At 41.7% G+C, this 27,717-nt stretch overlaps 1 protein-coding gene across 7 annotated transcripts in view; it reads right to left on the bottom strand.

The window, feature by feature from the left end:
• Window positions 1–426: 426 nt before the first annotated feature.
• Window positions 427–27,717, bottom strand: part of DOCK9 (dedicator of cytokinesis 9) — a 255,149-nt gene continuing 227,858 nt past the window's right edge. For all 7 annotated transcript variants that reach the window (XM_016203826.2, XM_016203830.2, XM_016203831.2 and 4 more), the window contains exons 45-53: window positions 25,262–25,368; window positions 18,682–18,804; window positions 17,874–17,987; window positions 16,128–16,274; window positions 12,537–12,747; window positions 7,694–7,884; window positions 4,174–4,274; window positions 3,901–4,039; window positions 427–1,720 (exon numbers count right to left, since the gene is read on the bottom strand). In XM_016203826.2, the coding sequence (XP_016059312.2) occupies window positions 1,598–1,720; window positions 3,901–4,039; window positions 4,174–4,274; window positions 7,694–7,884; window positions 12,537–12,747; window positions 16,128–16,274; window positions 17,874–17,987; window positions 18,682–18,804; window positions 25,262–25,368 (1,256 nt within the window). In that variant the 3' untranslated portion in view covers window positions 427–1,597. The remainder of the gene's footprint in view (window positions 1,721–3,900; window positions 4,040–4,173; window positions 4,275–7,693; window positions 7,885–12,536; window positions 12,748–16,127; window positions 16,275–17,873; window positions 17,988–18,681; window positions 18,805–25,261; window positions 25,369–27,717) is intronic.

Raw genomic sequence — 27,717 nt, 5'->3', positions numbered from 1 at the left:
TGCATTGCGGGGTATATGACCACAGTCTTCACATTAAAGCGAGCAAAGGCGATGATAAAGGTGGAAGTCTTGATATAGTTGAAGAGGAAAAGCCAGAGGTAATACGGTGTCTATGTATACTTGGGGAACAATAGAATTCAGAGCCAGAACAGGTGCGACAAGGCATTTACCCAAGTTGTCCGGAAGATCTGTTCCCTCCACCTACCTGTCCCTTGACATTTGTATCATGGGAACCGGTATCATGATTCCCCACATACCCAACCTCAGCCTCAAGAATCACTAACATTTGTAAATCTTGTTTCATCTATCTACCCTCTTTTCCCTCCTCAAGTATTTTAAAACAAATTTCATATACCACGTTTTTTCACTCCTGAGTGCTTCAATATCCTGTCCCTCTCAGGACTGTTAAACAATAAATACCCAATGTTCACAACCAGAAAATCAGCATATATTTAATACAGATGTGGTACAGAATGTTTAATTACAGCAGGGCAGAGATTCTAGTTAAATAAAATTAAAAACCTTTATTTTCCCCAATATAAAATTACTAAATTAATGTCTCAAAAGAAAATATAACATGGTGAAAGCTTTAAATCACATGGTTATTCACCACAGGATTCATGGTTTACCGATGACATACTCCACCACTTTGGCAAAAGGATGAACTTTTTAAAACAGTTTATAAACCTAACATAGCAAAGACTGTACACATCTCCATATTGCACTTTTTATGTACAAGAATAAAACAGTAAAGTCAGTGTTTTGTATACACTAAGAACAGCACAAATGTGTCACAATTAAACTTAATGAAGGAGCTCATGTGAGGAGTATTAAAAATGTAGAAATGGAACACATCTGTACAGAACGCTGAGACTGATTAACAAACTATATGTACATGACAATATACTGCGTTACTTTCAACTTTTAGCATAGCTGTTTTTATTAATACAGGCCTTTGGTTCTAAACTGCTTGACTAGTTTTAAGCTCACATCGTTTCTTAAGCTTTTCTGTTTTTGTTTTTTTTTTTAGATGCAAGTAAATACATATAAAAGCACTAAACCTCCTGGTTCACTGGTACAAAAATTACAACAGTCAGTTCCCTTAGGTCATCAAAAACTAGTCACAAAAATAGTTCTTGTATTCAACCTGAATGTGCCACAGGAAAAAATATTTTCAAGATTTCCCAGCTTAGCCTCGAGGCATAGGGTTACCCCTGCCTCAATTTCAGTGCTACTGTCCCTGCTCTGTTCATTCCAGAACACTTGTTTCTCTAGGCCATTTATTTCCATACTGCTTTGTAAGGAAGAATAAATCTAGCTTCAGTTTTTGAGTGTCCACCACATACCTGTGTTAAGACATAATGAAAACTTTGAATATTGCCAGCGAGATTTAAAAAAATACGTGCCCTCTTCTGACTCCTCTAGAAAAATCTGCTATGAAGTAATACAATTCTTTGTTTCCTTTCTCCCCCATTCCCCTGATTTCTCCTTGTGCTCGGTCTCCCCGTGTCTTGCACGAGCCCAGTGATTAGCTTTGGAAATCATCCTGAGTTTGCAAATGACAAACCAAGTCCCCACGCGTGGTCCATGAGGCGAATCACAGAACTGAGGACGAGCTGGTCATCCCGTGAACCACGGTGCTTGTTGGAGTCCCACTGATGGCATTGAAGATGTGAAGGGAATTTGGTAAAACGCTCGTCTTCTCCTCCAGGGGGCAGATCTCGAGGCACAGAAACACAACGTTACCCCAGTGTAATGCCCTGAACAACATTCCTCAAAACGGTGCCTTTCATGTCATACACACGATTTACATCCAAGGGTAAGGGTTACTCTGAATGACGGTCTGCTCGGGTGGAGAGTTTGATTTTGGAGGTTTGTAGAAGGATTGGGTCGGCTCATTTAGTGAATGATGTTTTTCAGGTCAGGATTATAAAGAGAAAGTCCAGAACAAACGTGTTTTGTTTCCTTTACAAGTTAGTGAAGGGAAAGCATTCTAGACTCACCAGATGCTAAGGTGCTTGAAGTCTGTCTTACACATACTTGATGGGGACACAGCCTAGCCTGTCCCCTGGAAAAATCTTCTAAAATGAATCTGGAGCATCTGTGTTTCTCTACTGGCTCCTTTTCTCAGGGTCTTGGGACAGAGTTGTTGCTGTCCCTTTGACCTGAACAAGTCTTTTTGCATTCAGTAATGCAGGGAAGGATCCTAAGGGCAAGATGTGACCTATTGCTGGCAGAAGAACATATATACTCAGAGGCTCCCCTGGAAAAGCCAAAAGCAAGTCTACTCCAGGTTATGGCCCTTTGTCCTTAAGGGTTCAAAAGAGTTTAATCTTCATAGTTGTTGAGATAATGGAAAGTTCAAGTTTAGAGCACAGTGCTGCATCAAATGTCCATACAATCTGGGAGTTTATTGTAATATTTTCAGCCCATAATTTTTTTCCTGCTTTCACCTTTTCTAGTGCCATGTGCTGGTGGCCACTGGTCAAGCTCCCCATTCTACAGGAACTGGAGGCTCCATGGAAAAGACTCTGCGTGTTCTCCGAACACTGTTCCCGTAAGGCCCTCATATTCTGGTTAATTATTCACACATTTATTTCTTTAATCATTTCAATTTTTTCCTACTTTTCTAAGTGCCCAGAAGAGGGCTGCCTTCTTTTGCACATGCATTTGTCACTATGCCAATGTCTGCGGTTGCCCAAACTCAGGAATAACTTTATGTGAGTCAGTTAATCAAGTTTCAGAAAAAGTAAAATTAAAAAATGACATTACCATCCCATCTGAATGTGTTAGCATGAAAGAGAAAAAAAGTAAGCAAGTTAAAACTTAGACATTTATGTTCCTACAACAGACATTTCCTAACTAAGTCATCACATGATATGTTAACTGACACAAATGGTCCTGGCTTTGATTTTGCAAGACTAAAAGGTGAGACTGCATGGAAGAGACAGAAGTAGTTCTGTGTTATTAAGGTGCTAACACTAACTATAAAGATGGCACTGTGACTCAGAAGGAGTCACTGTGGTTGACAAAGAACGGACCTTTCCGCAATTATGTGGAAGCTGGGATCCCTGGGAAGCTGTCCCCTCTGATGACTACTGAGCCCACATGCACGATTCTACTGAAAGGAATTTGTACAGGAAGGCAATAGTAGCAGTACAGTTAGAAAAGATCCCATAATGAGGAGGAATATAGAAGTAGCTGTGAAGAATCTACTGGGGCACCCTGGTCAGCTCTAAACAGGCAAAAATTGAACAACCCTATTTTTGTAAATGGCAAAAGACATTTAATACAACAGATAATTCCTTAAACCAGCTGGTAAATCCTGTTCTTTCAAAGGATTGGGTGAGTAAAGAAAATCCTAGGGGACAGTATGGGTATTTCTTTTCTTTTTTAAAAAATATATCTTTATTGTTTTCAGAGAGAGGAAGGGAGAGGGAGAGAGAAATGTCATTGATGAGAGAGTCACTGACAGGCTGCCTCCTGCCCCCGGCGCACTGGGGATTGAGCCTGCAACCCAGGCATGTGCCCGACCGGGAACTGAACAGAGATCTCCTGGATCACAGGTCGATGCTCATCCCTGAACTACGCTGGCCAGTCAGGTATTTCTTTTTCATGTGAGTTGTTGTTGTTTTTTAAGCTAGAGTGGGGAGGGGCCACCTATAAGATTGTTGAAGAGGAGGTGGGAGCTGCTCTCTGGTCACGCTAGATACTAACAGGTAGGCAATTTATTAATTGTTCCCCAAGTAACCTGTGGTTAGACAGGAGCAGCAGTATAGAGCGCTATACTATTTTCAAAATTCTGGAAGATTGTCAGAAAGTGTAGACCAACATAGGGTGTACTTAAGACCCCAACTAACACATGATCCCCAAAAATGAGAACTCCAGTGTGGCACTTACCTGCTCATGCATGATTTCAGAAAGCTCTTTTGCCATTTCCCTGTAGTTGGCCTTCATTTCTTCCTGATATTCTAATTGGTCTTCTTTAATCAGGCGTTCATTTATTGCTAAAGCTTGACCGCAAGCTTCCACAAATTGCCTGAAATATATGGGAGAGGAAAATAAAGGCATGTTGAGGACAAAGAATTAGTCCAAGTGGTAGTGCTTCTTCCGTGATCGAGCACAGAAGTTGTTCATACTTGAAGAGAAAGAGACATTTCAAGTGTGCTTTACCTGAAAACTTCTTTAAGCAACTTCACTTTATTGTCCGGATATCTTTTTGTGTTTGTGTCATCTAAGAAAGCTCGGGCATATGCTAGTGGACCAGCATTGACCTAGATAAAGAACAAAGATTTAAAATTATGTTATAAAGAAAATGACCTTATCATCAATTTAGCTTCAGTTGGTATGTTCTAAAAATGATGTCTGAGTTAGTCATGACCCCTGCCTTCCAGGGACTTACCACCCAAAAGAGAAAACCATGAATAAATTTCTACTGCTACATGCCATTTGATTTTACCATCCATCCCTGGAGTTCATTTTATGTAGGAAGAACCAAAGCTTGGAAAACATAAGTACCTATTCAAGGCTGAACATCCAATAAGCCAAACACCTGAGATCAGAGCCCAAGTCTTCCACCTGGTATTTGGCTATGTGACATTCAACCTGTTGAGTTCAGTGGAAAACTGAAAAAAATATAGTATGTATGCCCATTAAAAAAGAAAACCACGGTTCACCTCATTGAAATGTGTAGATAGCCATGGACAAACTGATTTGCTAGCCTTGAATGAAGTTACCATCTGTGGTGTGCTGGAAGGCCAAAGATTGGGGGCATTTGGCAACAGGATGTATGAACCAGAACCCTGCATGTCTCAATTAGCTGAGAAGAGTCTTCTGTTGGGTAAGTCAGGCAATGTGGGAATGTAGACAAAAAAAAAACTAGACACACTGGATGGGAAGGAGAAAGTTCCAGGCATCTGAGGCAGCTTGGGAAAGGGCTTTACCACGTGATTACTGCAGCGTTTTTCCTGGATGGTCGGGTGGGCTTGGCAGGTAATTAAGTAGAGAGGGCTGTCTTTTTTGTTGCTGTTGGTGAAGGAATGGGTTGTGCATGGTGTGCAGGACTTACACAGTAATGGTAGGAGATCTGTGGTGTGGGAATTCACACCAGAGGTGGGCAGACAGAGGGCCATCTCTAACTGGTGGGCCCTCCGAGACAGGAACCACGAGCTAACTTTCTGTGATGACTGAATGTGCCATCACACTGGATGTGTGTGTGTGTGAGACTACGTTAATAACTTGAAGATGACCCAAATGACCAGTTATCCAAAATGATACATATATAGTTGGCTCTCTGTGTCCAAAAGTTCTGCATCTGCAGATTCAACTAGCCACAGATAAAAAAAATATATTTTTAAAAATTACGTTTTGGTTGGAGCATTGTCCTGTACATCAAAAGGAGGGTCTGATCCCCGGTTGGGGTGTGTTACGTGAGGCAACTGATGTTTCTCTCCCACATCGATGTTTCTCTCTTTCTCTCTCAACATATCCTCAGGCGAGGATTAAAAAAAGGGTACGTTGTTGCTGACAGGTAGTATGTAGTTAGGACTCAGAAGGCCGTTTCTGTTTTGAACATGAACAGAATTTTTTCTTGCAATTACATCCTAAATAATACAGTATAAAAACTATTTACATAGTATTAAGTATTATAAATAATCTACAGATGATTTAAAGTATATGGGAGGATGTGTGTAGGTTTTATGAAAATACTACACCATTTTATGTAAAGGACTTGAACACCCACGGATTTTGGTATACCTGGGGGTTCTTGGAACCAATCCCCTGCAGATACCAAGGGATGACTATATTCAATTTTAAGAAAATGCAATGGGAAAGTTGATGAACCTTCATAAGTTCTAACACAGCAAGATCTTGAAGTATTTATAGAGACGGCTCTGTCCTGTACAACAGCAACCCCAGCGAGGCTCTCAGTGAAAGGATTACAGAAATGCACAAATGATAAAGCTAATTTCCTCTGGATCTGTGTTAACCTTGGTGGTACACACATATGAACTTAATCATATTTCATCATGCAAGTCTTTGCCTTTTAAGATGATTGAGCATTTGTAAAACTCTAAGGTCACAGTCAAATGGCAGGGCACGTTTTGTCCCTGAGAAAGCTCAACCTGTCCAGCCCCATCTTTTACTGGCACCCACACCCTTCTGCTGGCCTTTTGATAGAGGCTGGATGTTCCTGGGTCACGTTGCTGAGTGGTTTTGTTTTTAGCTGCAGAAAATTGTGGCCTCTGGCCCCGTTATGTAATCACTCACGTTGCTGGAATAATTATCATATTAACTTGATAACTTATTTTGGAACATAAGTCTTTTGGGCCATAAGGAAAGAGGTTGAAACACCTGTAAATACTTCTGTGGTGAATGACATTTAGAAAAATGTTAGGCAGCAACTTAGCATGAATCTGATAAAAAGCTGACAAAAACTGATTTCAGAAAATGATTGCATTACAATCTACATACAACTTTCCTAAACATCTGTCTTGAAAGAGAAAAAAATTGGAGATACATATAAACACAGGCGCGCGCGCGCGCACACACACACACACACACACACATATATATATAAAACATGTGCTAGAATTATTTACATACTCTTAAAAATATCAGTAAAGTAATAGGCATACTGGTCATTGGAAAGAGGTGATTTAACATTTATCAATTTCTTAGGAAACCATATAAGAAGCCTCTGAAAAATGTATTTTTGAAGTGTAATATACAAACAGAAAAGTGCACATAATGTAAGTGTATAGCTTGATGAATTTTCATAAACTGAACATATTTGTATAATCATTACCTAGACCAAGAGTAATCTTTTCCATAAATGGTCCACACCACTTGGACAGCTATATGGAAAAAAATGTGTCTTGACCCCTATCTGCTACCACATGCAAAAGTCAATTCTAGATGGATTGCAGATCTACATAGGACTGTTAAGCAAAGAAGGAAAACATAAATATGTTTCAAAGATGATTTCTTAAGAACAGATTTCTTAAAGTGGTCACAGAAAAATGCTACCAGTAAAGAAAAAATTAATCTATTGGGCTGTATTAAAATAAAGGGTGGGGGGAGAGATTAACCAAAGAACTTATAGGCATATAAGCATACCCATGGACACAGACAACAGTGCGGTTGGCCTGGGGGTGGGAGTGGGTGGAGGGGGTCAAAGGGGGGAAAACGGGGACATCTGTAACACTTTCAACAATAAAGCTGAATTTAAAAAAAGAATTAATGTTAATCAAAAGATATCATTAAGAGAGTAAAACTTAAGGTACTTTTTCAGATAACAATTTTTATAGAAACCAGAAAACAGTTTTATAAGAACACCTATAGCTACCCACAGTTCTTTATATTTAGAGGAGTCTCAATGCTTCCAATTAAGCACCCAGAATTCTCCAAATTACCAAAAAAAACAGGCTAGTGTGGAGAGCTGTCTCCTGGCCCCAGTTTAGTGAGAACGATGCTCTTGCTGGGGCTGGGGGAGGGAGTTCAGGGTACTGCCCCCTCTGGTACCAGGAGGAACTGCACAGGCATTGCAGAAAGGTAACCAGGATCACCTCGTAAAGCCAGCACCCTGCGCTAGGCCTTGCTGGTGTAAATGGCCTGAAATCTTCCAAGGTCTTAAATAAGGAGCCTTTCCCTCGGCGGCCTTGTGGCTTGCTTTGTCTGGTGTCCGGCTCACCTGAACACTCACGCTGCCCTGGAGTTTCAGCTGGAGTTTGATCATGTCCACTTCAGCCGAGGAGCACAGCTGCCGAAGCTCAGCCACCTTCTTGCTCATCTCGTCAATGGCCACTTCAATGGGGTTCAGGTCGGTGTGGTGCTGGTACATGACGGGGATCCGCTTCTTCACATACGGGAAGCAGTGTATCGCTGGGGAGGAAGGGGAGGGGTTGCTGAATTAGTCCACAGTCTGCATGATCTTTACTATTATCACAGTGGAATTGTTATCCCCGTTTTACAGAGAAGGAACCAAAGCCTGCCACGGTCACATGCCAGTATTTCATGGAACCAGAATATGGGCTTCCTTCGTCACTGTGTATGCTCGATGACAGGCTGTACCATATAAAGTCAAGAGAGTTGGGTGCTTGTTAACATTTAATGGGAGAAGTGTATCTTTGAAGGGCTCGCCTTATTGACCCCTCAGTTTTCTCACCGGTGGCCACCTTGCTTTCCTTGGAGGTTGTGAGATTTGAATGAGCTAGTAGATATAAGGTGGCTTTGGAAATATAAAAAAGGGCTAAAAATAGTTTCAAGATATTGCATACAGATTAAGTCCACAAAAAATATGAGAATTAAAAAAAGATAATTCATTTTTATCCATAGAACAACTTTGAATCACATGCTTAAGTCTGCACAAATCAGAAAAATTAATGAAGAGAGAAAGTATTTCCAAGCAAGATATTTTATGAACCAGAAATGCACAAACTATTGAAGTCACAATAATAGAGATATCTTGAAACAAATATTTACTTTTTTAAATATTTTTATCCAAAAAAACCCCCCCAATACTGTTTTCATTTATCATAATAAGACACCTGAACATACCAACACCAAAGAGTTAAGTTTAAAAATGAACAGAGACAGATGGTTCTAATTTGGGCCTGTTTCACATTTCTACTTTGTTGCTTTACATGGTATATAAATATCTATAATATTCTCATTTAACATATATTTACTAATAAATCTTTAGATATATACTTAAAAGCTTATTTATTTTTTAAAAATATATCTTTATTGATTTCAGAGAGAGGAAAGGAGAGGGAGAGACAGAGATAGAAACATCAATGATGAGAGAGTCATTGATCAGCTGCCTCCTGCACACCCCCGACTGGGGATCGAGCCTGCAACCTGGGCATGTGCCCTGACCGGGAATAGAACCCCAATCACCTGGATCCTAGGTCGATGCTCAACCGCTGAGCCACGCCCGGCCGGGCAAAAGCTTATTTTTTAAGAAGCAATAATACGACAAGAGTGTGAGTTTGGATTTGTTACTATTTAGTAAGTGGCTGGGGTGGGGAGTTACTCAGAAAGGACTTATCACAAGATGAGGAAACAGGCCAGTCCCATTAAACACAGCATTCCAATGGGCCACCCCAAGTCTGGAAAAGCTGGAGAAGGTGTCCAAGCTGACACAACCTCTTTTGTCACACACAGGCCTGTTCTAGTCTCTTTATGTTTTATCAATCTAAGGCCAAGGGTCTGTGCCTCCTATTTCTTTTGGACAGGTTTTAAGTGGCAGCACTGGATCGGTAAATCCCATTTGAACCAAAGGCTCCTCTGAAAAGGTGACAAGACCTGGGTACTGCCAGCGAGGGAAACGGGGAACGATCCCGGGAGCAGAGGTGCATGGATGGGGCAGACTGACAGGCTTTATGGAGGAGCACTACAGCTTTCCCATTGGAGGTTTACCCCCATCACCCTATTTAAACTGCAACCCTCCCCTCAGCCCCACATTTCTAATCTCTTTATCCTTTTGTCCAGAACATATATCACCTTCCAACACAGGTACATTCACGCGTTATGTTTTCTGTTTACCATCTGTCTCCTCCTGCCAGCATCTAATCTGCACAAGCCAGAGAGCTTTGTTTTGTTAGCATGCCAACTGGAACACCGCCTGTGTGCAATCAATTTTGCTGAATTAAAGAATGTATTACTGCCCAAATGGCTAAATGAAAGAGCAAAGTGGATTGGAAGGTGGAAAATTAGGTGACAGACTGAGCAAGCCATCACCTTATTCACAAACAGCCTACACTAGTGAGCTGCGGCTCTTCAAGAAGGCGGGTGAAGGAGGGACGCCTGAGAAGTGATTGTATGGTCTGACCAGACTCAGCAGAAGGTGAAGGGAGGTGACTATCTCCAACCTAAGTGAAGTCTGGCATGATTTGGAAAACTGGAATAGTGTTTGGGAAGTAACTCCAGGCCAGAAGTTCTATGAAAGAAGAAACAAAGGGGATCATGTTGGGAGGGAGGCTCAGAAATGTACACCATAGGGGCCAGGAGGGCAATCATCAGGTTTTTTAAATGATCACAAATTGCAGTTGACTCAACTATCCGGAAAAGTGAGCGTTTGCTGGTTTCAGAGGGCAGAGAGGCCTGGGCTCCCCCATGTCTTGGAAGGTGAAAGGGGAGGCTTGGGGCAATGCAATGAAACAAGAATCTGGGGATTAATAACATGAGGGAAACTCTCAAGTTCAAAGTCTTCAGGATATGCTGGTTTATGTATCTTTAACTAAAGGTTGACGTAGAGTTTACATGTTTTTAGTAGCATTTTTATAACCCTTCTCCAAATCTTTACACTGCCCAGTAACAATCCTTTTAATATTCTGAGAACATTCATGGCACAAACCACACCCTTGTTTGTATGTTTTGTTGGACTACAATCTCCTTTTGGTGCTCATCAACCTCAGAGGCAAGGTGCTCAATGGTGGATGAGATTTAGCAAAATGAAGTACATTCTTCCCCCTCCTGGGTATGCTATACAAAATTCTTTATGAGATGGAAAGTATAACTCTCCTTTTACAGAGGAGGAAACCAATAACAGAGAGATTAAGTGACCTGCCCAAGGTCACACAGTGAGGATGTGACCCGGGTCTGCAGGACTCAGGCCCAGGCTTTGCACTGCCCACACTTCCTCAGCCTCCCAGCAGTATAAGGTGGTTATTTCCTGAGCCAACAAAACACGTGTCTACTTTGCCTCTCCTGCAGTGGAGTTACTCTTGGCCCCCTCTGGTTCCTGCAATTACAGAGCTTTGCTCACATTGTTTATCTAATCTAAAATGTTTCTGTGACAAATGGTAAACTGTAACCCTAGAGGAAATCTGCCCAGGGGAAACACACTATGGTAGTAACTGTTTATGAATCTGTATGCTACCTGATCGGAATAATAATAAAAATTCCTGGCCCTGACTCATCAGTGAATGAGGTTTATTTAAAGCAGCAATTCTCAAACTTGAGTGGCATTGGTCACCTGAAGGGCTTGTTAACCACAACTCTCGGGGCCCGCCCCCCTCCCCAGTGTCTGAGTCATAGGTCTGGGTGGGACTCAAGAATTTGCATTTCTAACAAGTTCCAGGTGATGCTGATGGTGCAGATCCAGGAACAACCTTTGATAGGCACTAATTTAAGGTCATCACAACTACAGTGACAAACACTGTGAGCTGATAATTCTCATAAAATGACTCCATTTGGAAATGTAGTTATCTTGTTTAATAAGAATGTCCTACTGTGTCCATTAGAAAAACAATTCATGACATATGGGAGAGAGACAATATTGTTTGTGCTTTACATGTTATTTTATTATTCTAAGAGCAGGGGTTGAAACTCTTTCTGTAAGAATGTAGATTGAGAAAAATTTTTTTAAACCTTTTATCCCAATTCCCTCACAGGAAGAGTGAAGAATTCTCTGCAGTATGCTGTTCTTAGCTACTCTGTAATGAATCACATTCTTTGTTAACAGCTTTACTGAGATATCAGTCATATCCCACAGAATCACCCATTCAAAGTGTACATTCAATGGCGAGAGTGGAGCCTCACCTGAAATGCAGCATCTTACAGCGCTCTTTCATTTACTGTTATAATGCGCATGTGATCGCCCGGGGGGAGCACCTGACAACACTGACTCTAGACAAGCAGTGGGTGCTTCCTGGTTCACCTGAACTATGGCTGCTCTTGGAAAACATGCGTAGGTAGTGCATATAGATAGACACACCTGGCCTCTGAACAGGCCTCCCCATTGATTTTTTTGAAGTCAAGAAAGTGTTTTATTTTAGGTTACCTCAGTCATGTTGCTGACCCTAACCTGAGTGGGTAAGTCAAGAACCCTCAAGAAGGTAAAAAAATCACTCCTAATATGATTCTACACTTGTCAGGAGCTGGGAAATACATTTTTGAGAATGGGTTATAGTACCAAAGATTAATTAAAACTGCAACAGTTGAGCAGGAGGCCTCTGAATGCTCCTGGAACTGGAGTGAGCTTCCTGAAACTGGAGCCAATCTCAGAGACCAGGTAGGAGGGATCCAGCCTCATGTCCCATTTATTCACTCAGCTTAAAATCTCTGAGCAGGTTCATGTTGGGACCTGTGCGGCAGAGAACCTAAGGGGTCTCTTTCCGTGAGGAAGACACAGTACTGTGTGCAGGGGTTCTTGACCTGCGGGCCACGGGCCCAAGAAGCATCCATGTGGGTTTCAGAAGCAGTGTGTAAATCACCTGAAACTGTGGGCAAAAGCATTCCGAGGAGATAAGGGCCCTATGTTTTCATCAGATTCTAAGAAGGGTAAGTGACCTGACATTTGGATCTGAACTTCTAGTCTGGTGGAAGAAGAAAATGCAAACAGATAAGTAGAAAAAATGTCACGAGTACTCAAAAAGTAAGCGTTAAACGTTAAACTGAAATGAATTTGTGGGGAAAGTTAACTAAGCTTGAAGGACCCTTCCAATTCTAGATCCCTTCCAGAGAGCTGTGTCGGTGTCCAGGCCGCGGTCTGGGTGTGACTCTTTAGGGAAGGGGCCCGGGAACCATACCTGTCAATATGGTGCGCCGTTTACACTGCTCCTCGACCCCACCCTGCTTCTTCCCAGCCTGAGTGAAGGGCATCTCAAACATGAAGCGGCGAATGTTATGAGATCTTTCAAACTCCGTTTTCCTTTCTTGCAATTCTTTTTCATCAAAGTATGGGGTGACGTGAGTCACCTGGATGTACGCATACTTAGAATCCAGGTCCTTAGGATTGACCTTTAAATGAATAATGAAATAGAAGGTTGGTGCTAGTTAAAGGACTCCGTCAAAGCATGCCAAGGCTGTGTTTTTCCACTTTTTATTAGTAAAAGTTTTGGGAAAAGTTGGAAAAAATAGTACAAAGAACCCCCACATACCTACCACTTGGAACAATTGCTAATGCTTTGCTATAGTTGTTTCAAATATACACACACATTCAGACATACATGTAGACTTTTTTTTTAGCTGAACTATTTCAAAGTGACACTTCAGCCAACATCTCCTAAACACGAGGACATTCTCTTCCACAACCCAAATATATTATCACATCTAACAAAATTAACACTAATTCCCCAATGTCACCCAATACCCAGTCTGTACTAAAATTTCTCAAATGTTCCCAGAATGTTATTTATAGCTATTTGTGTTTGAATCAGAAACTAATCCTTGATCACATTTTATATTTAATTGTTATGTCTCTTTAGTCATGTTTAATCTAGATTTTTAATTCCCCACTATTTTTTTCCATGACATTGAAATGTTTATTTTGGAAAAAAATGTTTAAAATCTAGGTCCTCAACTGCCCTGCCTGGGTAGTTCAGTTGGTTAGAGCATCATCCCAATAAGCCAAGGTTGTGAGTTCAATCCCTGGTGAGGGCACATACAAGAATCAACCAAATGAATGCATAAATAAGTGGAACAACAAATCGATAGTTCTCTCTCTCCTTCTCTCTCTCTAAAGTCAATAAATAAAAAATAAAATAAAACCTAGGTCCTTAATCTGTACACAGATTAGATGTAAACAGATGTAGGTGAATTAATTTAATACAGGTATAGACTAATCTAAGAGTAATCTAACCATAAGTTTAGTTCCTGATTAACTCAGCACATAACTGCTTTAAAAAAAAACATTTCTGGAATTAATGGTGCTCCAACTTCTGGGACACGCTAGAAAATTAAACGTAGGCATTTTCCATAGAAAACCAACAGCTAACTTATTAGGGAGACAAATCACTTTTGCACATATTAATTGTATTAAAGCTTCTAAAGCAATAAAAGAGGACATGAAAGAACACAGAGTACTTAGAGACTGTACTGGAATCAATGGCAGGCAAATAAACATGGCCAAGATAGTTTTATTGGTCTCAAATTATCATGCAACACCTTCTCCTAGAGACATTTGTGAAGAGAAACAAAAAACAGATGTGAGAGTGCCTTAACCTTTGGAAGTTGAGAAAATACATAGTTGTGAGATTTCTATTTTAGAAAAGGCCATCTGGCCAATCACTATAATTGCATTCAAACCTATTAAATGTAACTTCCTTTAGCAGAAACAATTCAGAGCAGTGGAAATGAACGTTCTTGCCTATTGTTTTAGTAGTATTTCCTTAGTCTTCATTTTCAAAGTTTCACGTAAGTATCAGAAGGAGGAACGGAGGACTGGCACTTAGGGCAAGAGAAGGTCTACTAGGAAGCCTTTCACCTGCTGCGTCAAGGACTCCATATGAAAAGGGGAAGGAGAACTTGAGAAAAGGCTACAATGTTCAAGCCAGAGCTTGACCCAGACAAAGGTTTCCATTTCAGAGAGACAGGCAAATTGGACCTGAGTGACTTGATCTAGAAGAAAGTAGGCCTTAATAAGGTTGTATTGAGGTTCCTGGTTAAAAACGGACCAACACCGAGTGTCTATCCCTCTTCCTTTGTGCAAATCTGTGACAAGGACAGTATGGAATTAACCTGCAAGGACCAAGAAAAGAGAAGAGAAGACAGCAGTGGATGAGAGAGTTTAATGAATTCCTGGAAGGCGGTGGATGGAGGTGTGCTCTGACTCGGCAGGGTGAAGAAGTTCTAACCCGAGTTCCAAGAGAGAAGGTCACAGTGGGTCAGAGCACCCCTGAGAAGCCTGCTGCTATAGACTGAATGTCTGCCTATGTTCCCCTGAATTCACAGGCTGAAATCCTCACCTCCAATGTGGTGGTACTAGAAGGTGGGAGGTGATTAGGTCACGAGGGTAGAACCCTTATGATGGGATTAGTGCCCTTAGAAAAGAGAGCCCCCAGAGCTCCCCCATCCTTCCCACCACGTGAGGACACAGAGAGAAGACCGCCGCCTATGAACCAGGAAGAAGGACCTCACCAGACCCTGAACCTGCTGGCACCTTGATCTTGGACTTCCCAGCCCCTGGAACTGTGAGAAATAAATCTCCGTTGTTTATAAGCCACTCAGTCTATGGTGTTTGTTACAGCAGCCTGACCGGACTGATACCTGTGGAGCACCAGCACTAGGATTAGGATGACCAGGGGAGGTGTGGGGCAGAAACCAGGGCAAGTCGCCCCAAGTCCATCTGGAGGGGCAGAACCCCAGGTTCCCTTCCCTAGTCTTTGCCCCACAAGAGAATGCTCCTTAGAGAAACTGGCCTGGAAAAAGTCTAAGTGGGGTCACCAATGTCAGTGGAAAACAGGAATAAGGTACAGAGCGGAACACAGGGCAAGTAGGTGAAAGGCCGCAGGCCCAACGTGGAACCTCCAGCCTTTGCCAGTACCCTGCATCCAGAATCCAGAACCTGCCCTTTCTTTGTCCCCTCCCCACCACTGGGCAGGAGGCTGGAAGATTCTTCTCTGGAGAAAATGAAGGCCCCAAGGAGACAGATTCCAGACACTGGGGCTCAGGACAGAAAGTGAACTAGGGAACATCCTAAAGGGTGGACTTAGAAAGAGGGAGAGCTTATCATTGCTAGAAACTGAGCAGGAGAAGCACTTTTAATGCAAAGAACAGGGGCTCTATCTTGGCCTGAGTTTCTGGAAGGGAAAGGATACCCATTTCCCGGAGACATCCTAAACACAGTGGGACATATACATGTGCAGGAAAAGCAAAGCAGGCTCAGAAAGGGTCTGCATGAGAGCAATATGGCAGAGGACAGCCTCTCTAGGTAGAAGGTAGGTCTCATTCCTACAAATGTGCTGGCTAGTTAGTTCATTCCTTGCTGTGTCCATCTGCTGGTCCATCTGTCCATATGTCCACCAATCAGAGTGTCAGGTAATATGCCTGTGCTGAGTGCAACGGAGAAGTGCTATGAGAAACAGAAACCCTGGACCCTCCTCTTACAGAGTTTCTAAATATCTGGACTGAAGAAGGAATATCCTTTCAGACATTATTTTGTAAATGAATGTCTTTTTAAAATTATAAAATAAAAATTTGCTTAATGAAGGACATCTGGAATGCACAGAAAGGTGTTAAGAAGAAAAACATACACTTGTCACTTAAGGCCAACCATTCTTAATTTTTCCTGGGTCTTTGATTTTTTTTTTTTCTATACACATTTATTAATATATATTGCAAATCATTCCTAATCAGAACAATATTATACTGCCATAAAATGTTTCCAAACATAGTCCTACCTTGCCAGAATCCTGTATCATTTTGACATTTTCAGAACCAAATTTATCTGAGTAAAGTTTAAGGAGTCTCTGAGAAATTTCCGACAGAGGCGTGAGTTTGGGTTCTTTATAAATATACTCTTTTCCGTCTTCATCTTCAAAGAATCCCTGTGACACAGAGCACAATTAGAGAACTATCACCAAATACAAGACCAAGGCTACGACCCAGAAAGGGTTCTTTTTTACAAGGGTTAAAAAAAAAGGAAAAAAAATGATTATAAAATAAAATCCTAATTAGACAGGCTTTTCAAATAGGAAAGAGAATGATAATAATATGAAGTCTGGGTGCAAAGATAAAGGAAAAACACAACATTGCAAACTCATTCAAGAATGCTGTCATTAAGTGTGGAGTGAAATGAGAGGTTTGGGGATTCAAGGCTGTGTTCTCTCGGTGAAGCCTGATGATGGGATTCAAGCCTGTTTCACATTCCCAAGAAACAGAACTCACTAGGAAATGATTCAGCAGCCTGCTCAAGGCGGGCCTCAGAAAGGTACACACACGGCTTCTCCTGACCGGTCCCACTCATACAGGACTTTACTGCATACGAGGAAGCATTCAGGTCCGGAGTGGGTTCAGCAAAAGCTATGTAAAGTGTGTATAAATTCAATTTTGCTTTATTGATAAGGAAAATATTAAAGGGCCGTAGCATGATATCAGAAAATATTTTTAATGTCACCAGTCATATCTGGTGTCATATAACCAATATTTTCATTATCACCATGTTTTAGCACCAATCATGTCTGAATAAAACAAGGCTTAGTATTACATGGGAAGTGAAAAAGGTCGAAAATTTAAAAATCCAGATTGGGGTTAATATTTGAAATAAATTAAAACAAAACATTTCTCATCTAAAATAGAAGAGAGAAAATGGTGCCAAAACCACAGTATATATATTAAAAAAAAAAAAATGCAGGCTTACATGAAACGAAAAACACCCACATCAAACTAGGAGTTTAGATGCAGTAATTTCACTACATTATTTACTTATTAAGCATTTACTGTAATTACCTCCACATCTGTTTCACTGTCTGTAAACTGGTATTGCTATAAAGTTATAAAAGACAATAACAGGATAAATTGAATGTTATATAATACTCATAGAAAAACCACCCGACCTAAATAAATGGATTATAATTTATACCATTTAATCATGTTAGAGACTTGGAGGTTAAACGTTCAGTTAAATTTAAATTAACCCTTTCAAACAGGGTTTCTGAAATATTACAATGGTAAATATACTGGTGGAGATATTATATTACAAGAGGTAGAGATGCACGGGTCAAAAGAAACCAGGAAGTCTTAATTTTGGTTTAAAACATGCAGTATAGATGTATGAGGAACAGATGATTTATTTCTGTAAATGGAACAAAATGTTAATGCTTTTGGAGTCTGTAATGACTGGACAGATATACATACAGACTTGCAAGGGAAACTTGCAAACCACGTGAAGTACCAAAGGTGCTGCTAAGAAAGTCTGATGGAGGGAGAACTTACCGCTGCCTTAAGAAAGTAATAAAGAAAAGACAGGAAGAAAGAAAAAAAAAGCAGAAAGTTTACTACTGCGGAAGATAAGAATCATACTAAATATGACAAATTCAACAAATTTGCATTTCTAGAAAGCAGAAAAGGTACAAAATACAATTTTATAGAGTTAAAAAAAGGGGGAGGGAGGACTTGAGACAGCCTACAGAACAGAGAAGGCTCACCTGTCCGAAAAAGGCCACTCGGAAGTAGGTGCCCAGGAGCCTGCGGCCTGAGTGCATGACCTCAGTCACTTTGCTGTAGGCCCGGTGGAGTGTGTCATACAGATGGGCGAGCCTCTGGAAAGCACAACAAAACCCATTTCTTCCCACTTGCAACTAGTAGAATCAACTTAAAAATAACAAATGAGATCGTGTGGGTGAAACATCCTTGGACTTGAGTTTAAAAAAAAAATCATGAATATATTTTGATTGCACAACTGGTAGTGATCATTTTTGAATTGTCATGTTTCCTACCCAAAGGGCCAGCGTGCACATGAGGACCCACCAAATTCCCACAATGCAGTAACAAATTCTGCTTTCAAGTTAATGTGAATGTGGGAGATGATAAAGTCCTATAATGATGTTTTTAGTCCTTGATTTTCCTACTCTGTTTGATATACTAAGAAAAGCTGGATGACCTCCCAGCTCAGAAAGAATGGAAGAGACTTGTTTTTCCATGCAGGTGGAACAACAAAGTGTACTGAGAAAAAAAGGCACCTGATGATTATAAAACTGTTCCTGGCAACCTTTCAAAAATGGAGTGCCAGAACTACCAACCCTTGTTGTTCAAGATTTGGGGTCTGTACAGAGATGGGGCTTGTGTGTGAGGCGCCTGGTGGCCCTGAGGGTGCCGACGAGCCAGCACCATGTGGAGACCACGTGCTCATCTCTGAAAATGGCCTGCCTGCTCTCTTGGCATGTAAGAAAGTCTAGGGTTATATATATGTCACTCCAGTGTCCTCTAAACTGGGAAAACACACCACTCAGATACCTCAAAGTCTCTCCGCTTCTCGTAAATGGGGATGATGAGCTTGTAGATGTCGGCGATGAGCTCGTAGCGCTCGGCCTTCCAGAGTCCATCGGCACACTGCTCCAGGAGCTCCATGAGCACGTCCTGCCCAGAGGAGAAGGCCGTGGGCCAGAGAGGAGTGTTACTGGGGAGCACGACATTGTATCCTCGCACAAGGTGTAACCAACCGGTTAGGGTGGCTGGGGGAACCTTTCAACACAGAGTATTTTTAAACACTAACTTCCACACTTGTAACAACTCACTGCTATGTTCTTTTTTAATGAGCCATTTTGCAAGCACGTCTGCAAGCAGAAATGAAGGGTCACACTGTATTGTTAATTGCAAGGAAAAACTGACATTGATACTCTCACACAGGATTTTGATTTTTGTTCTTAGTTCTCTCTTTACATATAATTAGAAAAAAATTTTCCCCTGAGGAATGATGGCAATGCTGAGACATGAAGAGTTACTAAGCACAACTTTAACCCAAATTAAGCATCTCAGAATAATTCAGTGTTGGTGTGCGGCAGGCATTACGCCTGCTTCACTAACATCCTTTCCACCTTCCCTTGGAGATTTCTATTTCCTGAAGTCTCGGTAGTCACCCCGCCTCCATTAAAATCCTTAAACTTTGGAGGAAGCTAACATTATCCAGAACTCAAGAGTTGGGGCATGTGGCTCAGGTTTAAAGTAATCAGCATAAATCTGTTTCCTGGCCACAGGCATTGCTTTATCATGGGTGGGCAGATGACCTAAACAGGCCAATCAGGGTAAATCAGCTTGGGATTTGGGGACAGAAGTGCTCTCACGAGACTGAACCTGAGAGGCAGCACGCATGTAGCTTGACCTTGACGGGGGCTGGCATCCATCTCATGAACAGCCAGGGGCCTGTCTGCTTAGTAAGAGTGGAGGGCTCCCCCTCCCTCCCTCCCTCCCTCCTTCCCTCCCTCCTTCCCTCCCTCCTTTTCTCCCTCCCTCCCTCCTTCTCTCCCTCCCAAAGCAACTGTCTCATTAAACACTTGGATTGATTGCTGTCAATCTCTCTGTGGAATTTTCGAATGGGTGCCAATTTATTTGACCTTTCTTGTTTAAGCCCATTTGAGTGGAGTTTTACTAATGATGTTTAGTATATTTTTATGAGCTTATTTGTCATCAGTATAGCTTTGGAGAGTTTCTCTGCAGTGACATTTCCGATATTTTGGGCCAGACAACTCTTTGCTCTGGGGGGCAGCCCTGTGCATTACAGAATGTTTAGCAGCATCCTTGGCCTCATAGTAACTAAACACTGGAGCACAGAAATCAGTAGGAATTCCATGTATTTAACTGACTTTCGGTTCTCAGCAATAACTGCACCTGAAAACCAGAACTAATCCAGACAATGGTCAGATAGTAATGACTCTGAAAGGCAATCATATAGAAAGCCTGATGCTTTTACCACCTTGTTTAAAATTTAAATTTCGATATATATATACATGTATATATACATATGTGTATATATATATATTTCTAAATTGTTGATATATGCAAGGAACTGTAACTAATTACTGGTTGGGGAAAAAACCCTCAATGAACTTTATGCATCTGGAAAGTACGCATTTTATGACTAGCCTTAAAAAGATCTCAGTGCACTAAGCTCATAAGTCACTGAGGAAGCTTTTAAAATGTAATTAGCCAGTCCCATTTTTAAGTGTGCCACAGTGATACACTGAGGGCACTCACCACCTCTCTGTGGAAACAGCACACTAATGCTGTGCATGTGCAGGATATTTAAAATGTTTTCATTTAAATGCCATTTGCTCCATCTTAGGATTAATTTAATTTAACCTCTCCTATGAAGCTAGATATTATCTCTATTATCTGCCATTTGGGTATAACTGTGAGTGTGTGACTTGGCTTGGGCAATGCTGTACTTTATGACATAATCCATATTGCCATTACATTATTGTTTCTCAAAATACAGTTGGAAAAAAACACCTTGTTAAAAAAAAAATTGTTAAAATACAGATTCCCAGGTGCCATACCCAACCAGCTGAATCTGGGTGTCTGTGTGGGAGGGTACGGGGGGGGGGATCTATATTTGTAACAAGAATACAAGTAATTTCTAAGCACACTGAAGTTTGAGGACTACTGCACTAAGTGAAACTTTCTGAGGCAGGCATCTCATTTACATATCCCAAAGTCAGCACACAACAGTTTATAGAATGAGTCAATTTCTGTTAGTACAGACATTTCCAGATCACAAAGAACTAAGACAACTTGCAATTCATATTCCAAGGGACAGTGGCTTAGGTGTTTTTCCTCAATGGGAAGAAAGCATCAACAGCGGTATAGCTTGCTAGGGCAGGGGCAACATCTTGCTCACCCTGTATCTCCAGCACCTAGCTCAGTGCCAAGGAAGCTTAGCAAGTATCTGCAAAATGAAGCAGGGGGGATATGTCCTGATATGAGCCAAGGGTAGAGCATTAGATGAGTTCCATGGGTCAAGTTCATTACTAACCATTGCTATTGTTTTGTGGAATCATTATAATAGTGAGAATATACTATATAACTTTTATGGTTCTAAGAGCACTCTCGGTCAAGAAAAAGGGGGTGTTTAGACAACTTTATTAGTTACAATCATCAAGCTTGGGTGAGATGTAAATAGAAGAATCATCCATATCACTATATCTATCACTATATCTATCTCCTGAGATGTTCTGCAGATGTAAACATTTTATGTTTCTTACTGGCAATTGTTTCTGATTAGAAACAGTTTGGCTAATAAAAGCCAGAGACTTGCCTGGTTAACTTCATATGTTTGCTACACCCAATGGTGATAGTTGCTACTCCGTGAAACATAGTTGAGTGTGCTAGATACAGTCGATTCTCATTCTCATGATTCGTGGTAGTGACATTGTATAAAGTCACCATGAACAATGAATTAGTGAATTCTGAACCACCCCTCCTTGGGGAAATACAGGGCTAGGTTCCCAAGAGCCTCTGATTACAAAATTTTCAAGGACCAATCAGTACATCACCTTGGTTTACATGTGTTTTTGTTTAAAGGCATCTAGTTTAGTATATATTGTTGATTCATTAACATTGAACTCACAGCCAAAAGCACTTATGCCTGAACCAAGCTCATCTAACACAAGTATTTTCTCAGTAAGGAATATCACAGCCTTCCTGTGCTCAGAAACACTAGATAGTACTACCCTTGGGGGCCATTTGAAACAGCAAAATCACCAACTAAAAGAACAAAAATGTGAAAAACATGGCACTAAATAGAAAAGGACACCTGTTTACAGCCTGAGAGCTGAACCAAGAAGGCAGAATGTTACCTTGTTCCACCTCAGTTAGGAAAAGGTAACTAAAATTCTTTGCTGCTCTTGCATGTCCCCAGTGACCATAAAACCCTCTTGATGAATAGTGATTTTGGGGGGTTACAAAGAAATTTTAGCAAGTGGGTAGATAATGAGGATGGACTGCATTTTCCACTTTCCCTTCTAGAGTCCCTGTCAGCCCTGCCCTCCCTCGCTCTGTGCTCTGGGAGGCGGATGCACCAGGACTGCTGGCTGGCTCCTGGCTGATTTGGCCAATGGAAGGCCCAGGGGGAGACTGGAGGTCAGGAGGAGAGGAGAGTGAGAGTGGGGTGGCTACTCGAGGGCTCCCGCCTGGCAAGGGTTCCAGGATTGTGCATCCCCTAAATAAAGCCCACAGGTCCTATCAGGGAGTCCCTCTGTATTTTCTCTCTCCCCAACCTTAGCCCACAGATGGAGGGGTAGTAACCCAGCTGCTGTTAATCTCAAGGGAATTGCAATATTCCTTGTTGGTTTCCCTAAACGGTGTCCAAACTTTCAAAATAGTCCCTTTATTAGGCTTTTCTCAATTTCCAGAGCGTGCCACCTGTTTCCTTCCAGAACTCTGTCTGGCATAACGAGGAAGGGAGCTCAAAACTACAGGGCTGTGTAGAAATTTGACACTATAGAGGACTCAGAATTCTCCAGTCCGCACAAGATCCAATTTGTGAAACAAAATTACAAACAGAAATGGGATGTTCCTTTTTATCTGATCAAAAAGTGGCTGGAGGGAGTGTGCCTTTGAGATCAGTCAGGAAAGATGAACTGCCACCAATAAAGACTCATCTGAGGCCTGCTGGGAGGAGAATTGTGTATTTTTAGGTAGCTTCTCTAAAATCATTTAGGAGAGCATTAAAGGCATTTAAATATATCTAATAATGAAGATTAAAAGGACAATGATTTTTATTAAGCTATGTATTATACACCTATTCCCTTCCCTGACAGAGATTTTCAAACTTCTCTTTTTCTTAAAACATCCTGGTAGCTAAAGGAAAAATGTACGTGGCAATTTCTGTTTCCTGGCTTTTAGAACATGTTATTCTTTCCCTCCTGGCTCCTTTCAGTCTTGATGTGCAGGGCTTGCTCAGGACTCTATAACCCCATGTCACATCCTGATTATCAAGGATGGTCATGTACTATGGACCTTGTTAAAGATTTACCAGCTTTATGCTTCAAGGACAGGGTGGAAAATCCATATTCTGAAAATGCCTGATAAAGTTATCCCTATTACATGTTCAGCTATTGCTCAGAGTGGGTGCCATTCACAAATTTTCCCAATAAAATCTGTCCTTGATTTCACCAGCTAATTCTCCAGGCTGTAGTGATTATTCCAGCCTATTATTTAATCAGATTTGCAAACTTGAGCTTTATATTATCATCTCTGCAGGACAGGTCCCTGAGAATTGTTAACTTTCAAATCTTTAATTGTTCTTGACATCACTGTTCTCCTTACTGAATTCTAATGAAATGTTGAACCCCAAAGATCTGAAGGAGAAAATCCCTTCAAGCTTCTTCTCAGGGACAACCCAGTTAAAACTTGGCTTGAGGAGAGGCGTTCAAAGCCAAGAGTACATAGGCCCTGTTACTTTAGTGACAAGTTTCATATTTCAAAGTAAAAAAAAAAAATACCATCTGTCTAGGCATTTCAAGGCATGGAGATTGCTGAACTGTTAATGCCATGTAATAACCAACCTGAATTTTTTTCCAGGATACTAAGAAAACTTTATCTATTTTGGTTAAAATTATTTTAATATTTAAATATGAAAAACAACATATTATCCTTCTTTCTCCTGTTTTAATTTAGAGCGTCATCTGAGACTAGACATTTTACGACAGTGGCTCTTAAACTTTGGGGGCTTAAGATCCTTTTCTATGGAATAAAAATTATTGAGAACTCCTTAAAAATGACTAAGAACCTTTACGTATGTGTTGTCATTCAATATTTACAATATTAGAACTGAAAACTGAAAAAAAAAAGTAAAAATACTTATTAACTTAATTGAAATACCAACAACAAACCTATTGCATGTTAACAAAAATATCATTAAGAAAATAACATTTTCAAAAAAATTTAGTGAAAAGAGTGGCATTGTTTTACGTTTTTACAACTCTCTAACGTCTGACTTTATCACAGGAAAAACCTGGCTTCTCATATCTACTTCTCCATTCGATCTGTTCAGTGTTGTTTTGGATGATGTATGCGAAGAAAATCCAGCCTCGCATAGACACTCAGATGGAAAAGTAAGGACCTCAGAGACTTCCTGAACCGTGTGCACAGTTCCTACCTCTCCGCAAGGCCTGATTAAACCTCATAATATTAATTGTAGGACTCCGTAACATGAAAACAAGTGTTCCAGAGGCAGAAGATATTTACTCCTTTCTCTGTTCTTTCTTTCAACATGAAGAAACAGACAATTTTACTTTTCCTTAAAAGATGGGCAGGACTAAAAAGCTTTCCCTTGACTGTTCCATTCTGCCCAGCGTGGAGGAGAGGAAGGGCACCTGAGAAAAACCCTCCTGGCACATAGTCAAGAAAGAGGAAATTCAGGGAACACAAGCAGAAAACTGGCATTTATTCAAATTTCTAGCTTCATTTCAAAACTCTAGTTACAGATAAGTAGCTGCAAGGTGATCCTTGTTTTGGCAACGCACAGAAATTGCTACAGTGATCTGATGTCGAGCTTTCTGGTCGCTGCGGGGGGCGGGACAGGGTGGTCTCAGTAACGGTGCAGAATAAGGGCTACAGAGCACAGGTGGGGGCAGGACCTGGAGCCTGGTCAGGGGCTGCCCTGCCCCCAAACCCAGTCTGGCCTCTCATGGCTTTCACTGTTTGGGGACCCTGGGGAGAAGTCTCGTGTCAGAGACACTGATTTAAAAGTCAGATGAAAACAGCAATAAAACCCATGAACTGGAGAAATCAATTGCTGGAAAGAATGAGAAACTTTATGGCCAAGATGCTAGACCTTTCGCCCCAAGAGTTTGACCTCTTGGCCTCACTTGCCTACTAATTGGCTCCTCAAACTCTCTTTCCAGAGTCCAGGGGGGTTCCTAGAAAGGGAGAATGGCAGAATCTTCTGCTGCTGTTTCGGGTGTCTGGAGCATTATTTTAGTTAGACAAAGTGTGTCACCGGCAGGTGCAGAGAGAAAAGCCTCTGTTCCACGCCCTCGTAGGGCAAACCATAAGCACTCAAGTCACTGAAAACGCTCGCGGGCCGGGCACTCACCTCGTTGAAATGCACGTCCTGCATGCCGACGTCTTCCATCATGGAGGCCTCCTCCTCGATGTTTGGGGTGATCACCCTGAAGGCTGTGCATCCCTGTCTAAACATGCCTAGAAGCGAAACAGCAGGGGAGGGAGGGAGTTATTCGCCTGGAAGTGGATGAGCCTTGAGGTGTCCTCCTGCCCTGTGTTTTTGCACTGAATGACAACCGATTTTGAAATCCGCTCTGTCTCAGGAGAGCATTCCCATGGGAGCCTGGGGACCACTGTTTGTTTCCTCAGTTTATTTCTTTTTCTCATCTCTTTATTTTTCACCCGCCTTTATTAAAATGGATGCAGTCTTTAAACTGTAAATGAACTGAAATATGTATTGAATCAAATTAGTTATAAAATAACAACCAATAAACAGTATTTTGGTTTGATAAGATGACATGTGTTCAGATGCCAGGAAAATAAAGAAGCCAAGGCCAATCAAAGAAGAGTCTTGGACCCCAAAATAACTCTGCTTCCGTCAAGCTGTCGCCTCACCCCCTCAGGCTGCGGGTACCCCAGAACTCCGAACAGAACTTGCCCTTCTCCCTCATGACGCAGTCTACAAAACCAAGATGTAACTCAGCAGCCACAGCGCTGAGCCGAGAGGCTGTCTCAGCCGGTTGCACCGGGGCTGTCTAGGGTGAGGAGAGGCCTCTTTCCCCCACGAGGGGACAGCAGGAGCACGGCAAGCACGAATGCTTCAGGGGCCGGGCACTCCGCTCTCTAGGCCGGAATGGTATAAGGTTGGAGTTGGGATAAATACCTGGATGAGGTAATAGCAATAATGGTCTATCTGGGGCCTCTACTCATCTTGGAGTCACTGGGAAAAGTTTTATGTCAGTTGGACAATGTCAGCTAGGCAAAAATAGTCAAGTGAAGAAGTACTTACAATGTCTTTTACTCTATTCTGAGATCACTGCTCACAATAAAGCAAAACAGAAGTCAAAACTTGAATTCAGACCTCCCATATTTTGGGGAAAAGAGGAATGCACAGAACTCTGAAATCAAGCCTTAAAGGAGTAGATCCTAAAGTCAGAGATTTTCCGGCTAAATACTGGTCAAGGTTTCTGCGCCATCATGGGTTGTCTCTGCCACTCTCCTAGTTTAGCCTTGATTTTGTTTTATGGACACAAATGGAAAGCATTAATCCAGGAGCTTGAGGGTACATCAACATACAAAAAGCAAAATTACAAAAGCCAACCACCCACATTTAGGCCACAGAGGACACTGAAATGTACAATTTAACTCTAGTAGAACTACTACAGTGGCGGCCAAAGCGCTCTCCTCTCCTTGCCCACTGAACCAGAAAGGCGAGGAACAGAAGGGAGAAAGGAGAGCCAAGGCCATCCATGCAGAGTTGGAAAAGAAAATCCCCACACCTCTGAGTGTCATGTGGATGGGGCGGCTGGGGCCCCAGGGACCAGGCCGACCCTCAGGCTCACCTCCCTGGCGCCTCCTCTGGCAGGTGCTGTAGCTGTAGGGGGAGAGGGTTGGCTCCCGTCGGAGGGCTATGTCTGCTTCTAAACATGAGGAAATGTATTACCTGACAATAGGTCTTAACAGGATATCGTGCTGGTAGTAAGAGAATCTGGAGCCCTTCTTAATTTTTTTCTCTTTCAGGCTCTTTTTTTCTCTATGGCAAGCCTAGACTCCCTTAAATTTCATTCCAAATAGCCAGCTGCACCAGAAATACAGAAATTCACTGGCCTGGGCATCTGTGACTTCCTGTCATTTCTTACTGTGTAAACATACTCCTCATTAGCAGATCTGGAGCTGCTGCGCTCGGCCACATGCACTCGGCCAACTTTTCTAAGATCCTCTACACTGCAGAAATAAACGCAGCCATTAGAGGCTGCACTGATTTTGAAATGAAAACGAGCAACTGGTGTTTAACCAAAAGGAACACATGAGAGGATTCATGACCTGCTGATCTGGGAATAAATATGAAATACACAAACGGGCACCACTCAGTCTGGGCCCTCTCCTTCCACTGGGAGGCAAGGTTCCAGCCAGCAAGGCTGCTTCCTCACACAATCAAGCCAACTGGGCTGCATTCCAGAAAATGCTGTCGGATGAGCTCCCATTAAGACTTTCTTTTGATTGATAAACGGTTCCAGTGGGAACAATCGTAAGGGAAAAATAATCTCTTCAGCTCAAGACTGGATGGTCAGGGACACCCAGAGGCAAAGCTCATTAACTAATTTTTGGGAAATGGAGCCATTAGTAAGAGGTTATGTGACAATAAGCCATCCACTTTTCTTTTTGATATTGGCATTTCCACTGTGTCTGCCAAGTCAAGGAAATGTCATGACTGGGAACAAAACAATGCATATGGTATAGACATGTACAGACACACACACACACACACACACCCGCCTCCAAATCTTTCTCAACAGCTCTTGCTTGTCTTTGCTGCTTTGTACAGTT

The sequence above is a fragment of the Miniopterus natalensis genome, chromosome 2 (genome assembly GCF_054644295.1).
Source record: "Miniopterus natalensis isolate mMinNat1 chromosome 2, mMinNat1.hap1, whole genome shotgun sequence".
NCBI lineage: Eukaryota > Metazoa > Chordata > Mammalia > Chiroptera > Miniopteridae > Miniopterus > Miniopterus natalensis.
Note: the sequence above shows the minus strand (reverse complement) of the source record. Positions and strands in the feature narration are given on the sequence as shown.